Source organism: Sceloporus occidentalis, unplaced genomic scaffold (assembly GCF_023333645.1).
Source record: "Sceloporus occidentalis isolate IW3139 unplaced genomic scaffold, rSceOcc1.0.p SCAF_280, whole genome shotgun sequence".
NCBI classification, from domain to species: domain Eukaryota; kingdom Metazoa; phylum Chordata; class Lepidosauria; order Squamata; family Phrynosomatidae; genus Sceloporus; species Sceloporus occidentalis.
Window position 1 is genome coordinate 4,194 of NW_028317260.1, and position 17,959 is coordinate 22,152.

Consider the following 17,959-nt stretch of genomic DNA (forward strand, 5'->3'; position numbering starts at 1 on the left):
CTCGTCTCTTGCATGCCCTCGCCCTTCTTTAGACAATTGCCATCCATCCTGCACTCACTTCACTTGCTTTGTTCTTTGGTTTCATAGTCTAAACCAAGCACCAATACAGATATTGCACACAACTAGTCGGTGAAAACCTGCTTCCTCCAATCCACCTACACAATAACTCAACACCTGCTTTTTTTGTTGTACAAACCTTCTCTATTCTCTTACATTTACACAGAACGTCCAGCTGTTCCACGGTCCGCAGGGTTACCTGGTACTTAAAACTCTTGGTTAAATAGAATAATTTAGGAGGAGTGCTCTGTGTCTGAAATGAGATTGGATTATTGCACCGCGTTAAAATGAATAGAAGGAAGTTTCAAGCACCGATTTCCCGCTCGGTCACCGGGCTGGTTCCCAGGGTCCTTTCCAACTTGCGATGTTTGCGCGGAGCGGCGGCCGGCGGGGCCGGAGAGTCTTCCCTTAAGATCTGCCGTATGCGTTGGACGCACACCGCCGTGGCTGCTCGGGTTTCTCGTGAAAGCTGGGACAAGCTGAGAAAGCCGTGAGGAAGATCTTCTACAACCTGCAACGTGACGGGACGAGCCAGTGCACGCAACCGTTTCGCGAACATGACGGAGTCATCCAGCATTGGGTCGAGAGCACAAGCCTGCGGGACAAAGATATGCTTTAAATAAGATAAAAGTGACAGAGAAATGTAAATAAAATGTGACCGTTTAGAAACACAAATTATTTGCCATTTCACAAAAGCATAATTTGTAAACGTGTAACAGAAAATTAAAGAAATATGTAAATAAAGAAATCCTAAACAAAAATATGCTGACTTGGTATTGTGACTTCCCTGTAGAAAGCAGACAGCCTACAATCAGTGGTATATTTACCTCCGGGGCTGCCCTCGAGCAGCTGCCCTAGTCGCCTTTGCCTCTGCGGACGGACCTCCGGTCATATCCCGGAACGCCGTATCTTAATGAAGCCAATGGAGGCCGTGCTGAGCTGACACAGCCTCCATAGTGCAAATAGGTCGGTTGGGACATAAGATCTCTCTTGTAACCGGCCCATTGTTCGGTGGGACACTGGGGTGGCAAATCATCCCAGTCTGCCCCCAGGGCAAAGCAAATACTTTTGTAGCAACTAAAAGTGTGATAAGCACTGTGTGTGGAAGAGCAAACTGTTCAGCATATGGGTGAAATGGGACATACAGATATCATAGCTTCAATTGGCTTAATGTACATGCTGTAGACATCTGATCTTCATAGACAGTACTCACCACAATGTGTATCGGTGGTAATCCAAGAAGCATGCTGTCAGGAGCCAGCAGAGGGGACATATACGGGTTATGGACAATGGCTGAGGTCTGTAGGGTCATATGGGCCACACCATTCTGAGAACGTAAGGGCTGAAACCCTTCCGGAAACCCAAGTGGATGAGAAATGGAGGGCGAGGATGGTTTATCCTCACCAGAGTGCACCGGGGGAATATTCTCCTTGGAGTGCGTGGAGGTCTCGCTATCAAACGAGTGTTCATGATGCTCGCTTTCACTCTCGCTCTCTGTCAGGAAGAAGTTGACCTCCTGCTTCTCAGGACTGCAGGGAGAAAGCTGCGCTCTGCTTCTGGTTTGTTCAGACGCAGACGGGGAAGGCTGTAGGTTGTTGCTGGTTTTCTGATGACTTTGTCCTCCATTCTGCAGACCGTACAGGTCTGGGCCAACCACTTGCTCATTGTACTGATGGTGGCTGAGGTCTTGGTAAGTCTTGCTTTTCAAGGACACTCTGCGCTTTCCCGTCGTCTCCTCCATCAGAGCTGCCTCGGACACGCTTTTCCGCACAGTTTCTGAAAAACAATGCGGAAACATAAATTTTTATTTGAACTGATGAATTCCTTACTGCATACAGTCAAGATTATCTCCAACTAATTCTAGTTTAAATACCCACCGGTTCAGTGAAGCTTACACTCTATTCTTGTAATGCCCCCCAACCTGCATTCTGGAAGAAAACATGTTCCCCCAGCTTCGTGATCTCCACGCCATTTCTCCATTTGACCCTCACTACAATGAAATTTTCCCCACAGCATCTCCCTCAACCTCCTTAACGACTGTAAGCTTAACATGCCTCCATTATTGTAAATGACGCATGCTGTCAATCTAGGATTACAGCAGTTCCATTCCTGTATACATTGTTATACCATCGTCTGTACCGTACTACCATCATTAGGGGACTCTGGCCTCCTATAAGCCAAAGAAGGTTCAGCTTTACCTAAAGAACATTTAACCCAGAAGTGCCCTTATATACGGCTGCTTCCAAAACCTATTTATGACATCAAAAGTGAGTACAAATTTCTTGCATAGAGAACTCAATGATAAGAGGTTGGCGGGGCTACCGCTGCAGTAAAGTCTACCATCTGTCTTCCATTGAGATTGACCTCAGTGAGGTCTGGCTACAGCACACGCGTGTTGTTATGGTGTAAGCTCTCCCTACCTGGGCTTCCCTTGTCTTTTCCTCCATCCATGAATGTACTCAGCCAGGAGGCTGCCCCCTGACGGATGTCTCTTAGAAACAGAGCAGTCCCTCTTTTCACTTGACTGACAGCACTTTGCTTTTCAACTTCCCGATCCTCCACTGGGACTCTTTCAGTACCTAAAACCAACCAATAACGGTAAATAAAACAAACTACGAAAGGGGCATGAAGAGGAAAAAGACAACAGTGCATGTCCCCAATGTATGGTTTAAATGGTGGCCAGGTACCTGCGTATGCACTCAGACACTTAGACAGAACGCTGAGTGGAAGCAGAGGGTCCATTAGGGTTAGCAGGCGAGAAGGCGAGGCTGTGGCTTGTAACAAGGTTGCTGGATAGGCCGCCATTATCCCATCTGGCATCCGGATTCCAACAGAGGCAGCTCGGAGTGAAACTGTTATACACAGGTTACCGCCGGCACTGTCACCAGCCAGGCACACGCGTTCTCCAGTGGATCCTACAGATGGCAACGACAAACAGGAAGAATGAAGGTACACACTCATAAACCCCAGGTTGAACACAATTAGATGTATAACACACACACACACTCATACTAACCAAGCAGTCGGCAGTGTCTTAACGCCCAGCAGTAGGCATAGAAACACTCTTCCAGGGCTCGTGGGAATGGGGCCTCGGGGGCGAGCGAATAGTCTACAGAAAGAATGGGGGCTTCCAATTCCTGGGCCCATGTCCTTAGATATGGTTCATGAGACTTTGACGTCTGAGCCACAAAGCCTCCGCCATGGAAGTGAATGATGAGGTCGGGGGAGAGGGGCCCTGGACGAGATCTGAGGCGAAGATCCAAGCTCAGAGAACCTTCAGGTTTTACAAAAGCATTCAGCTCGTCACTTTCCTGAGGAACAAACATATTACGTACGGTCAGACATTAGGAAACGGAACAAATGATCCAACAAAGACTTCCTAAAAATAGTTTTTTGTTACACACACCAATAACTAGCTTCTGGTGAGGACAAGTGACCCCAGCAACCTCTCATTGGCACACAGTAGAATAATCCAAGAGAGTAAGATAATCCTCGACTCCTTGTTTTTGTACAATATATGATTAAGAATTCGGCTCTAGACTCGATTTCTTAGTTGAAGAAGAATCACTTTGGCTTTCCAAGTCTATTAATGGCTAATCAGGAACACTCCATTGATCTGTTACAGCTACTGACAGACTCCCATAGTCAGAACATCAAGTGCCACACACGCATCCAACATCTCACCTGTCCCTCCCGTAGCTGATAGGAGATGAGGCGCGTATGCACGGGTCCAGGGCCGGTATGAGCTACCGGAGGGTTGATGGTTACTGTTCGCTGAGGATCAGAGGCCAAGGGCATCTCTATGGGCTCCGGCGGTAGAATTAGTATCTTGTTGATACGCACAGTGGTGGATGCTATACCCACTAGGGACTGCAGGGTACAAGGAAGAAGAGGAAAAGAAGAAAAAAAGAACTTTAAAAGTAAATAATAGGAAGGTATTAATTCACTAAAAATTTAGCTGGCCCGGTATCCTGCTTAGTTAACAAGCAGCTTTTATTATCACACTTTTGAGCTCTAGACCCCGAATAGCTTATATCGGCTCTTACGGTGAGAACTTCCATTTCCGTAATGTTCCAGAAGGTTTTCCAGAAATTCACATCCAGGTTTTGCGTGATTCTCTCAAACTCTGCTCCCCGTAACTCGGGATCTATGGCATATCGTCCGCTTATAAAGAAGGAGCTGGCGGCTACACCTGTATGGAGTAAGAAGGTTTGTAATTAAACCGGGTTCCAGTAGCCAACTCACGTTAGAAGCGGATACCCCTCAACTGCTAAAAACTGCACCTCTCACCATTAGGCAGCCACATCTGGTCATTAAGTAGATGGAAAGAAGTCACCTTCTCGTTTTCACTCAAGGGGGTAATGTACAAAAATCTCCGAAGCATCAAGAAAACCAGCCGAATGTCCCCACAGATTGTTTCTAAACATAACCCCTTCAGTGTCATTTTGAGACCCTACAGATATGTCCCCGAAACCCGCGATACATCAGCGTTCAAAAACCTTCCACTTACCGTAGTAAGTTGTAAGTGCTCCCTCGGCTGCCAGTGAGAGCGTTACAAGGAGGAAAAGTAAGAATGATTACGTTGGCACAGTGGGTAACACCGGCACACACTATCAATATGAAGAATGGACTCCATAAAATAGATTCTACTCTAAAACCTTGGCTGTAACACGAACCCCGGTAGAAAACAAATATATACAACCAACGTAGGGAATTTATAGCCCATCATGTTCTTTGGACACCCAGACGGCCAGCTCCCAGACTACGGACAAATGTATTTAAGTTTAGACTTTCCAATAGACAGTGACATATTAAAATATTACGTGGGAGAACGATCTGGAGGGGAGAGTTATTAGTAACCATAAAACAGAGAAAATGTTTTTCACTTCCGTTTATCTGTGCGCACTCAAAATGCTTATTTACTACCACAAAAAGAAAAACCTATTCTGCTTCTTTGTAACATAACATATACACGACCGTTTAAAAGCATGGGGTCACAGAGCTGTTTTCATGAAAAACAAGGACATTTCTAGCTGTAACGTAATCACAAAAGGGTTTCCCAACGATCAATTAGCCTTTTAAACGAAAACTTGGATCAGCGAACACAACGTGACATTGGAACCCAGGAGTGATGGGAGTGCTAAAGGGCCATTGGAACCCAGGAGTGATGGGAGTGCTAAAGGGCCATTGGAACCCAGGGGTGATGGGAGTGATAAAGGGCCATTGGAACACAGGAGTGATGGGAGTGATAAAGGGCCATTGGAACACAGGAGTGATGGGAGTGCTAAAGGGTCATTGGAACACAGGAGTGATGGGAGTGCTAAAGGGCCATTGGAACACAGGAGTGATGGGAGTGCTAAAGGGCCATTGGAACACAGGAGTGATGGGAGTGCTAAAGGGCCATTGGAACACAGGAGTGATGGGAGTGCTAAAGGGCCATTGGAACACAGGAGTGATGGGAGTGATAAAGGGCCATTGGAACACAGGAGTGATGGGAGTGATAAAGGTCCTCTGTACGCCTACGAAGAGATTCTATTAAAAACCAGCCGTTTCCAGTAGTTGGAACATAAAATCCGGTCATTAGAAGAGCTTGTTCTTAATTTTTAGGATGTCACCACAAATAGTCTCAGGTGCTTCCTCCGTATACTAATCCCACACAAAAAACCCCAAAAAGTAAATACTCACTGATTCCAGACCCGTGACGCTTATAATTCTCTCCGAATGACACCAATCCAATGGAGATGGTTTGCAAGAATGGGCGGATGGAGGGGGTGAACTGCAGCCAAAAAATAAAACAAATCAAATTAAAAAAAAGGGTCAAAAGTCACAAGAGACAGAATCAAGAATCGATGACAAGAGTTAATTGATGTGACAACTGAATCTACAGTTCAAAGTGACGGGTGTGAAAAGCCAGGGGGTGCAAGAAACACAAAGGAGAAAAACGCTGTCAGGCAGACGAGGGGTAAATTACTCCTATATTTTTAGGAGCAAAGCAGATCGTAAAGACTGGGCAACATGGCCAAAGAACCTCAAATGCGACTGAGTCAAGTTGAAACGTCTGGATGTAATAATGTACATTTGTTATGTCATAATAATATGGGGAACTTTTATAATTTAGGTGACTAAAAAGTGCCTGGAGCCGAGTCACTCAAGTGGATAAAATTGCCCTGAACTTATCAGCGGCACCGATCACCGGCCGTTACGTCAGCTCCACGCACAGCGAACCAAGGCTGCTCCCAATGTCAAGGACAAAGGCCGGGACAAGTTTAAACTAAACACTGACTCGTTACAGGGCAGAGTCTGGGGCCCGCAGAATACATAACAGCGGATCACAGCATGTTACTGTAACTAATGTATTTCTACGCTTGGTTCATACACGAGCAATCAAAGTTAACATATGTAGGGGTCACAGGTCCACATAGGACAGAAAGCTGTAATGCTGGAAGGCGGAATTTTATTTTATTATAGAATTTAATAAACTGAGAAGCTAGATCCGGAAGGGGGTGAATCACTGACCTGGAAGCCGAGGCAGCGTCCGTAGAAGCAGCCCTTGTGCATGGTGCTGTACTCTCGCAGAAACTCCTCTGAGAGTCCTCGCTCCTGCCGGAAGAAGAGGTCTCCGTGGCGGTTAGCGGTAAGCAGGCGCTGAGCGAAGCAGAGCAGGGCGCGCAGCTGAGTGAGGGCAGCTCCGTAGGCTTCCAGCTCTGCGCAGTTGTGCGCGGCTCTGAAGAAAAGGCTCCGGCGGCTGGCAGTGACATAGCGGCACTTGTGCAGGATGTGCTGGGTGCAGGAGAGCACCACCTTCAGCAGGCTGCGGTATCCATTCGCTGGGGTGTCGGGATCTAGGTCAAAAAGCGGGCACACGGCAGCCAGGGCCCGCACCGCCGGTTCCAACCCCTGCGCCTGCTCCCGGATCCGAGAGAAAGCTTGAACCAGACGCAAGGCCACATCGGAAGTGGACTCCCCAAAGTGGCAGATGTTATCCTGGCACAGGGCGTCCACCGCCTGGAACAGGGGACGAGGGTCCATTTGCTCGGGGGGCACGATCACCACACCTATAAGGGAACACAAAGCAGAGATCATAACGCTAAGTTGTTAAAAACAGAATACACAAAAACCTCCACCAGACATTTCTAGAGCAGGGGTGGCCAAGTAACCGCTGGAGAGCTGCCGGGTGCCAGCCCTTCCGCCGGAGCAAAAACAGCAAATTGTTTCCCTTAAAAATAGCAAAATAAATCAAAAGTGAATTATGAAATACTAAATAATAAAAAAAAAAGCTGCTAAACTCCACCAAGAATGATCCGTGAACATATTCCGTTACTCGCTTTCACAACAAGGGAAATCTACTCTGATGCCACCACATTGCATCATCACGGATTTGGGCACCAGCGGCACCTTGCTGTGACTCACCGGATACAATAACGATCGTAACATCACAAGTCAGAGGCACGGTATTCCTCGCCGGCTCTGTTTTTACAGTAACGTGGACTTTTGGCCTTGGATCAAAGTTGTTATGTATATGAAACACGTTCATAAGTGGCCCTGGTCCCACCTCCCCCTGCGGGTATTTGTTTGTTAGGCAAGACTACTGAATTCTACTGAAACAATGCATAATATATTGGGGGTAATCCTGAACAGCAAGGTCTCAACAAACCATCTCGAAAACGTATTATGAAAGGCAAGGGGTATTAAGTCTACCCAGGGCAAGAGATCGAGTATTTCTAGCTACAGATTCATATTCAGCCTGTTCAGCTGTTCCTCAAGAACATCTAACGGCATTCCCACCATATAACATAATACATAGTAACCATTACCGCGTTACTACATATCATGGGGTTAATTCACTGAACTTTGAGCCGCCATTAAAGTTTCGGAGGAGTCAAACATTGCCCCAGTGGTGGCATCAGCTGGACCATTCACTAACATTTAAGTTTGTGGAATTGTCCACAAGGCATTTGGACAGGTGGCTGATGGAGCAATTTGGGTCACTTCAGGGTTTACTGAATCAGTGAATCCCCCGCTCCGAAATCAAACTGGGAATAACCAGTCTCAGAAATAAACTTACCAGCCGTTAAGAAGTAACACCGCTTCACAGTCATTTCACCCCCAGATATGATATCGAAGGCTGTCCACCAAAGATATCTCCTAGCTCTATTCCCACCTGGCCTTGCGTTGTTGTAAACATAACTGTTGGCTTATCGAGAGACGGAGGAGGGAAGCTTCCTGATTTATCAGAGCTTTAACATCCAGAAAAACCAGCTCTCCAAACACCTTTACGTGCTTCCGATCGACGGCTAGTTTACAAGAAACACTTTCATTATTCGTAAAACTTCCTGCCTCTGCTAATCCTATCTAATATACACGGAGTATTTCACAAGCAGCGTACAGGTCACAGATCCGTAACGAGGAGGAAAAGAGGAAGACGAAGCCAGGCTGGTGGTGGTGGAGTTAGAGTATTGAGAAGACAATGAGCTGCACAGGGTCTTTCCTTGTCCTCGAGGCACCTCCTGATAATTACAGAGAGTCTCGTAGGCGCACTGTAGACTTTCTCTGACATTTATATGAGGAGGTATCCGGCGATCAGGGCAGAAGATGCATCACTTGGGGTTTTAGATATCATAACATCAGAGGAGAGGTTTTACACAACAAACTGCTTCAACCAACTGCATGCTTTACAGCGGAAGCTCCAGATGATGCTAGAAACAGACATTTAAAGGGGAAAATCCCATCATTTTTTTTTTTTACTATCTGGATAAAGTTCAATTGCCTAAAACGTTGAGCTGTCTTTTTTGAACCCGGTTCTAGTTTTTACGTAACGTAATATTGTCAGGCAGCTGCATATTAGCCATTGGAATGGGTTACCTTACTCTGCTAGATAAAGATCCTGAATCCTTATCATACTGTCTGTGGTAACAATAGAATGGCTGAGTTTTAAGCACTCACTGGACCGCTGGACATTCTGACTAATAGAAGTCTACAAAGGAACAGACTTCATTAGCATTTAAAGAAGATAAAGAAGTTTATTGGAACAACATGAACTGAAAATCAGGTGTTAGTCAATGCTGATAGATCTATTACTGTATACAGCACTGGGGGTTATTGGTATATACAGAGAGCCATAGACAGAAATATATCACTAAGTATTTGGGTACGGCTGGACGAACCGCAGAGATCAGGTATATCTACAGCCCCTAAAATACTACTGCTCGGGGAAAACCTTCTCCATTGTTCGAGGAGGTGTGGGTGACAAACTACAATTCCCAGGGTACTAAAGAATTATGGGAGTTGTAGTTCGTTAATAAAAAAACTGCAGGTTGTCTATATGTGTTAAATTCTCGGGATCATGCAGAATAACCTATGGTGGGAGTTGGGCAAGTCTCCCCCGCACATCTGGAGGGCAGCTGTTCTATTGCAGAAGCCTACAGCAATGTGTTTGCTATAGCAGAGGAAAGGTCACCGTCAGGAGAAGCTAGGTGACTGCTGGAAAGCAGTAGGAAAGTGAAAAAGCAAATCAGAACAACAAAAAAATAGGCAGTGAATTAAAAGCACATGAAAAATCGAGATTGAAGACAAATCAATTTCTAGGGATAAATACCTCCTTCGTCTATAATGAGTGGAAAGTTTCCAATTCTCCTCGATGGTTGTCAGCTCAGGACCTTGTGAAAGATATGGGGAATCTCAAGTCTGCCCGAGCTATAAACCTGAGAAGGAGGGCAGGACAGAATGGACCAAACCCACTGGAAAGATGCCAAAGCCCCTGTGACATCTATTACTGGGAATGAACCACCATCTCTCCCTGGGGCGATAAACAGAGGACATACATGGCATATCGTCAGAGTTCCCGGGAGATTTACTGTGACCACCACACGCTTGTTCCTAACTTGGATTCCGCCAAATGACATACCTTGCCAGGCCTGAGCAAAAGCCTCATGGACCTAATAGTGCCACTGGTCCTAAAATGTTATTGCTGGACCCAACGTGCTGCGTAACTTTACATTGAGGTCTGAGGAATATGACTTTATGGCTGCTAGATCCTACACAGATATTATCTATAAATAAGTCCGCCATTGTCTTGGGATGTGATGGCTTTGTGTAAATCAATAAATAATTACTGTTTAACACCTCTGTGTCTGTAACAATAAATCCATGCCAAGGGACCTTAAAGTCTCCTGTGGAGAAATGCTAAGAACTTGAAGTATGGTATTTGGGACATATTCGAAGAATAAACAATAGGTCCCCTGTGTCCAGATTTTGGCTCAAAGGGTCATTCTGGCCCTGCCTTGTACAGCATGATCACATGAATGAGAATTATCCCATACCCCCCACCCTGTGCCCTGTGCTCATACTGAGATCTGCGCAGGAGAAAAACAGCTAGAAAACAACCCCGTCATGCAGGGTATTCCTTCTCCCTCCCAACAATGGACCAACAGAGCATTAACTCCCCAACGCTGCAGAGCATTGCAAGATAAACAGTAAGCAGCGAACTGCATCGCCACCGTGCCTACATAAAACCCAGCATCTCCCCAATGTCCATTCAAACTGCCCAGCAACGTCACCGAAATCTCTCCTACACACCTTAGTATCTCCTTCCAACCGGCACCATCCACACCTGTTGTGCGTCTCATGCATACATCGCTTAAATATGCAGCAGAAACTTGTGGTCCTCAAAGTTTCAAAGCAACCTTGGAGTTGCTAATCAACACCAATTTGAACTGGGTTCAGACAGTCTCATCACGGACAGGTTTGATAATAATGTTCTATATTCTGACCCCAGGATGCCCCTCTATTACATCACACCACAAGCACCTTTGGGTCAGGGTTCTCCATCTGGCAGTAGCCATGAAGAGTTTTTGTAGTGGCCCACATCACCTTGATGATGGAGATCTTGATCACAAGTGTATGTTTGTGTTTGTGTTTAATAATAGTATTGTTGTAACTTTGTACAGGGTTTCACAACATGTTGATGTTTCACAAATAAATGATACATTTAAGAGCTTTATCTGTAATCAGAGAAGAGTTATAATGACATTCTAGGCAACGCATTCCACTCGTTCCATGTGGTACCCCTCCTGAACATTCTCCTCCACTATTTAGGTTCTCTTGCAGAACACTAAGCCCCCCCTACATGGAAGCTTTTCTTCAGAAGCACAAGACACTAAAGTTCTCGACTTTTCCTTGAATCTCGTTATCAGGTCCTGAGGGATCCTATTACTTGTAAACAAATGATCTAGTGATGGCTTGTATACAGAGAGCCCATGCCAAGGGCTGAGCTACCAACAGGAGTTCAACACAACATAGTCCCACCAAGCCAAGGGAAGGAGACCAAGAGTCAGGACAACCAACAGCATCTGAGGAACACGTGGCATCGGCTTAGGACCCAAGGGGACTGTACGAAAAACATTAAGGCACAATTTGAGTTATAGATACAAAGCTTCTGAAGATGCCAAATGAGAGCAAAGGCAACGAGAACCCGTGGGTGCAACTTAAAAACCACAAAACACAAACCACAAAAACACAGATGGTTAGAGGAAAATGTTTGATGCCTGAGATGCTTCCATGAACAAAACACAGAGGAGCTTGATATAATTGCCACGAATCAAGCACTTCTGTGAAATGACACAATAGTTTGGGGTAACGGGGTATCCAACCCACAAAATATTTAGAAGGAAAAGGAAATATATTATTTGCTCACAAAGTTTTTTTTTACATGATTTGCACTTGGAGCAAGTCACGCGTGCTTATGGGAAATGCTAAAAGGCATATTTATTTCAAAATTACACCAGATTTCAAGTAATGTTTGTCTGCTATTAAAACAGACATTTAAATTTACATATACATTAAAGATGTCCAAAGGAACAAAGGAAATAGCCCAGCTTCTACTCCAACTCAAACCCCAGTAAACCAGAGATCACTCCTGGGTCCTAAAAACACATATACAGTATACACGGTAAATATATATACATATACACACATATGTAATAAATTTGTATACAAGAAAAAAGAAGGAATATCTCAATAGACCTATATACAGAAATAATGAATATCGCAGACATATATATATGCAACATACATGTTCCCATCTGTCAGTCTAATGTAATTGGAGATCTCTGCATTCAGATGTGCTGTATGCAAACCTATTGACTGTTTTGAATGAGGTGAAAGGTCAAAGACAGCCAATGGGCAAGCTGGTCAGCAGTGGTGTGATGGGCAGTGCTGATGGTCACTCCATGGGAGGGGGAGAAAGAAAAATGTACCTGCCAACCCCCGCCACGGGGAAGAACATTGCGTGCTTCTATGTAATGTCACAAGAGGGGGGACAGGATGAGTCTTAGGAAGGTGACGAGAGATGGAACAGTTATTAGAGGAGACCAAGTAACACACACACCGCTCATTAAAACCTCAGTGAAACACAAGAAGGAGATCGAAGAGCCCGCGGTATTGCAGTGCTATTGTCTCAGGGTTTTTGCCCCAGTCTTAGGGTGAAGGGGCAGATTCTCAAGTTCACATAGTCTGGAGCCGACAGCATCCTAACTCTCCCCCTTGCCCCCCCCCCCGTGATTATATATAAGACTCCCAGTTGATGCTTTTGCACTCAGTATGTTATGGTTGATATCTCTGCTTGAATGCAGGTGACTCAATTACGTGTATCTTGAAATAATGACAAGTCAAGGTTTCCAAGAGTATTAGGGTAACCCACTTGGAGAATCATTACATGATGAATGAATCTTCACGATGGGCTATTAAAGGGTTGGGGACAGAGACAGTAATTAGTAACATTAGGAGCGGCAGAGAATTACTTCAGGTCTACAGCAGGACAAGAAGGGAGAGAGAAGTCCTATGAAGGTCTGTAGGACGAGGGCACTTACTTGTTGAGGTCTCAGGAAAAGTAGAAAAAAGAAATAGTCTGCAGGGAAATAGAGCAATACGTTCTCTTATCTATACCCCAAAGCCATTACCGTCCACTGACTCCATGTCGACCTGTCGGCTCCTGGACCAAAATCAGGTTTAAGGTTCTTAATGTGGACCATCTAATAAATATTGTATAGAGAACCGGGAAGGAACCGATCAGGTGACAGATACTGATCCCTACAGTCCATAACAGCTGCCTCCTTGGATACTCTCTTAAAGTGGAACGATACTCAAAATAAATAAGGTACGGATGATGCCTTTAAGAAAATGCGTATAAGTAAGTTATTTCAGGGTGAAATGTACGCTCTGTGATGCAGTGTGCAGTACGTTAGAAAGCATGTTAGGAAATCCGTCTGAAGTCCTGGTTGGGACGAGTGATGTCTTTTATGTGCATATTAGTGCGTACCACGGAGTATACATTACAGAGCTGCAGAATATGTTACAGTGATAATAAAAACAATGACTTCTCTCATTTCATGACCAGAACTGAAAATATCTACCCTTTTACACAGCAACCCACACATTCCTACAGCTACCAGCCCACTATCAGCATCGCTACAGCCACCTACCTCCATGCTGCCACTATCCCCGCAGTCACCTACCATCACACTGACAGCATCCCTACCGCCACCTGCCTCCATGCTGCCAGCATCCTACATCCACCTACCATCACACTGACAGCATCCCCACCGCCACCTACCTCCACACTGTCAGTATCCCCACAGCCAAATACCATCACACTGACAGCAACCCTACCGCCACCTACCTCCATGCTGCCAGCATCCTACATCCACCTACCATCACACTGCCAGAATCCCCACCACCACCTACCATCATATTGCGAGCTTTGCTACAGCCACCTACCTCCACGCTGGCAGCATCCTACAGCCACCTACCATCACACTGCCAGCATGCCCACAGCCATCTACCTCTACACTGCCAGCATCCCAGCATCCAGCAATCACACTGTCAGCATGCCCACGGCAAGCAATCACACTGTCAGCATTCCCACAGCAAGCTAGCTGACAGCCATCTACCTCCATGCTGCCATCATCCCCACAGCCACCTACCATCACACTGCCAGCATCCCCACAGCCACCTACCAACATCGCTACAGCCACCTACCTCCACGCTGGCAACTACCATCACACTCCCAGCAACCTCCCGGCCACCTACCTCCACACTGCCAGCAACCCCCCGGCCACCTACCTCCATTTTTCATGGTATCCCCATTTTTCATGGTTCCATCATTCTGAACCACCAAACTACTGTGCTAACAACTTAAACACCTCCAAATCCAGTAGATACTACACACAACCTCAACCCCAGTCATGGAAGACAACATTAAGACTACTTAAATCATTCAAGCGGCACATGCAAGACACATAGGGTGATAGTGATAATTGGGCTTAAACCTGAGGGCAATGCAAACATGACAGAGACTGTCTCATGAAATCCTGGACCTCTGGCTGGTATTCCAGTCTGTGAAAGTCTTCTACACAACCTGCCATTATGTGAGAGCCAGTAAAAGACTCCGACATCCTCATTCTGTGTCACCCGATATGCAGGACCGGTTTCATGTAAAAACTGAGCGCGAGAAGGCACTGCATCCCGTTAACTAAAACCAAAGTCAGTTTCCAACAATTCTAGTTGTTCAGGAAAAGGAAGCAAGATTTTGAGATGTGAAAGAAACAAAGAAAAAAAGGATGGAAAAAAATGTTTTGTTCAATATAATAACGCCCTAAGTAAGTGTACGGGTCCCACAAAGAGGACACGGACATGATGGAGAGGATGATAAAATATTTTTTAGCCTGAAAACCCAGACAGAGCACCCAATGCATGGAATACACAGATCCAGAAAGGTTTTTAAGGTTTCTTACAGTTTTTAAAGCGTGCCTGCTCCTGAATCCAAGTCGCTCCCCTCTTGCGTCCCTTTCCAGTGTAAGCCCCAGAGACCGGCTTCATCAACTTGTCACCTGCCCTTAGGTTCCCTCCCCCTAAACAACCAAAGTCCAAGGAAAAATATGTCATCTCTTCGTTGCGGAATCTCATCAGGAGCTAAAGATACCGGTATATTGTGAAACTACATAGCTTGAGCATGAGGGATCACGGAAAGTCCTGCAGTCACCTTGTGGTGAACGCAGAGAGACGCAGAGAACCATGAACAGCGATATAATCAGTTACAGACTACAAATCCCATGATGTTTAGCCTACGGGGGGATTTGTGGTCCACCAAAGGAAAAAGCAATGCTCCTAATCCATGAGGGTAGTGGCTGAAATACTAGGCAGGTTAACCAAATGTCCCACCTAACCAGAGACACTCATGTAGGACAGACTAAGATACCAAGACAACCTTCTGTATAAGGCTGGAAAAATATGTATACGTTAGAAGCCGGCTAGAGAGTGACACTTATTTTGGGGGGGTGGCTAGAGGCATGGCTACAGGTGGGGCTTTGTCAATACTTTTTTTTGTCGCTTTTTGACCGTCGATAACTTTTTGTCTAATGGGTATGACCCTTACAAGAACAATGTCTTCTAGCTATCGAATTTCAGTTATAGACACATTTCCTCATGTTTCTATACCCTCTAGAACCCTGTGATACCCTCATACCCGGCAAACACCCCGTGCCCCTAGAAAAGAAGGGCATTAGAAGACGAAATAGGGGCACATGTATTTGAAAAGCAAAGAGGGACTGTCCCTCGGAAACAGAGACACTCGAGAGGTATGGTATCTGCACACGTATATAGGGCGTGATAACGAACCACATATTTTATACGTGAACAAGTTTCTTTGAAAACCTCCTGCAAGGACGACACCTGGTCACACGTATGTTTCTTTATGCTCTGACATGTTAAAACTCATACCCACGCCGGGGGTTACTCTATCGATGCAGCTCCATCTAACAGAGAATATGTTATATTCAGAGGATCTTGGCAACGCATATCAGGTCCAGGTGATTATTATCCACACTGTAGGCACAGCGCAAAACACAGATCCTATCATACCGATAAACACCAGCACAGATCCCTCGTATTTTCCAATATCATTTCCGCACAAAGGAAACTTGCCAAGAGTTAATTGCGGAACATTCTCAGAGAATAAAACACGATCTCCATGAGGCTACCAACTCGTGCCATGTCTCGGGAATGCACCAAGTGCCTCCTCGGTCGGTACCCTCAATCAGATTTGGACCCCCAATCTATGACGCTAATCACGAGACGTTTCACCACTGAGCTAGACGTCCTTCTGTAGACCCAACAGCCCTTTGGATAGGACTATATATATATATATATATATATATATATATCCCAATTTTTGGATCAAACAGAAATAAATCGTTATTTCTCCTGTGCAGTTCGGTTAAAACCATTAATATTACTATTTCATGGAATTTTGTAACCATGGAGCTCATGAATCCGTACGAACCTTAGGAATAAGCGCTTTGGAAGCTTAATGTAGCTGTCGGACCTAATTATGTTTAAAAGCTATAAAGGATGTTGAAAAACAAGAGAAAACATTCAAAGGAAAACGTAAATAAATCAGAAGGATTTTTTTTAACCTTTTTAAGGCCAATACAATTAAAGAGAAGAACGTGGCGGTAACTTTTTAATTACAGCTCATCAGACTTCTCACGCCCGAAGCTACAGTATTAACCCTATAATTAAAAGCATCCTAAACATGTTTTGTTTTTTTATGTTGCAATTGCAATGGCTTATTTCCAATATACTACGGCCATAAAAATACAAAATGATATCTACGCTACCGTTCAAAAGTCACTTAGAAACCTAAGAAGAAGAAAAGCAATTAAATAGTCCATTAAAATATCATCAAATGGCCGAGAAATCCAGCACAGACGTGGTTAATGTTGTAAATGACTACTGTAGCTGGAAACGGCTGATTTTTTATGGAATATCTTTATAGGCGTACAGAGACCCTTTATCACTCCCATCACTCCTGTGTTTCAATGGCACGTTGTGTTTGCTGATAAAGGTTTAAATGTAAATGGCTAATTGATGGTTAGAAAACTCTTTTGTGATTATGTTACAGCCAGAAATGTCCTTGTTTTCCACAAAAACAGCTGAGTGACCCCAAACTTTTGAATGGTGGTGTACATTATTAAAGTGATTCCTGAATGAATCCATACATCGCATTTGCTTCCAATTTACTACATTGAGCAAATGTTTTATAATCTCCAAGCTTTAATTTAAAGAAACTTTAATCTATCAGACAGCTGCAGCGTCCCTTTAAACTTTCTTGGGGTACCCCTTGCAAATGGGGGGGTAGATTCTGCCTGGGTGAGGAGGGAAGCTGCAGTTCCATTTTTAAGAACACAGTAAAGTATTCACAGAGGGTTAGGGCTACTCACAGAGTACTTTTATACGCATTATTTTTTTAGGGGGTGTCGGCGACTTTTAGGGGCCGCTACAGCGCTTCTGATGCTAGAATAGATTCAGGCACAAGCCGTCGCCACATAGACTTGGATGCTCCGTGTAAAGTTTCTTCCAGGAAAACAAAGCAAGACACAGGAAGGTGTGGAATTCAATCCATATGGGAACGACGGAAGGGGCTTAGCATCCATGCATCAAACGCCTAACAGACAAAACAATTTCGGGCAAAGGATGGGGCAGAATGCAACTTCACACCACAAAATAAATAGAACAGCCGCGCCGGTTCCTTTAAATCTCAGTACCAACTGTATGGGATCATAATGAAAGATACAAGAAAACGGGTATCGGTACGCAGGCTTTCACCAAAACGGCGGAAATTACACCAAAACGCAAACGGCTGCTAAATCTTTATATATAAAGCTTCATCAAACAAAACTGATCTTTAAACGAGAGCCACCTGTAAGGCTGCAGGCATTACATGCACAGCTCGGTCACAACGGCTTCGGATCTGTCAAAGATAAAGTGACAAAACACAGAGGGGACTGCAGCATAGTGTATATGAGTGTGTGATTATATATATTTATATACATATAATCACATGCTA

General features: G+C 44.9%; 1 protein-coding gene across 1 annotated transcript; it reads right to left on the minus strand.

The window, feature by feature from the left end:
* Positions 1 to 361: 361 nt before the first annotated feature.
* On the minus strand, positions 362 to 7,104 carry LOC149275551 (hormone-sensitive lipase-like). The gene is made up of 9 exons (XM_089504602.1): positions 6,574 to 7,104; positions 5,743 to 5,833; positions 4,104 to 4,249; positions 3,742 to 3,927; positions 3,074 to 3,368; positions 2,745 to 2,972; positions 2,478 to 2,636; positions 1,271 to 1,833; positions 362 to 652 (listed from the first exon to the last, which is right to left on the minus strand). Exons 1-9 carry the CDS (start codon positions 7,084 to 7,086, stop codon positions 362 to 364), a joined length of 2,472 nt encoding a protein of 823 aa, XP_089360728.1. The 5' UTR covers positions 7,087 to 7,104.
* Between the last annotated feature and the right edge of the window lie 10,855 nt (positions 7,105 to 17,959).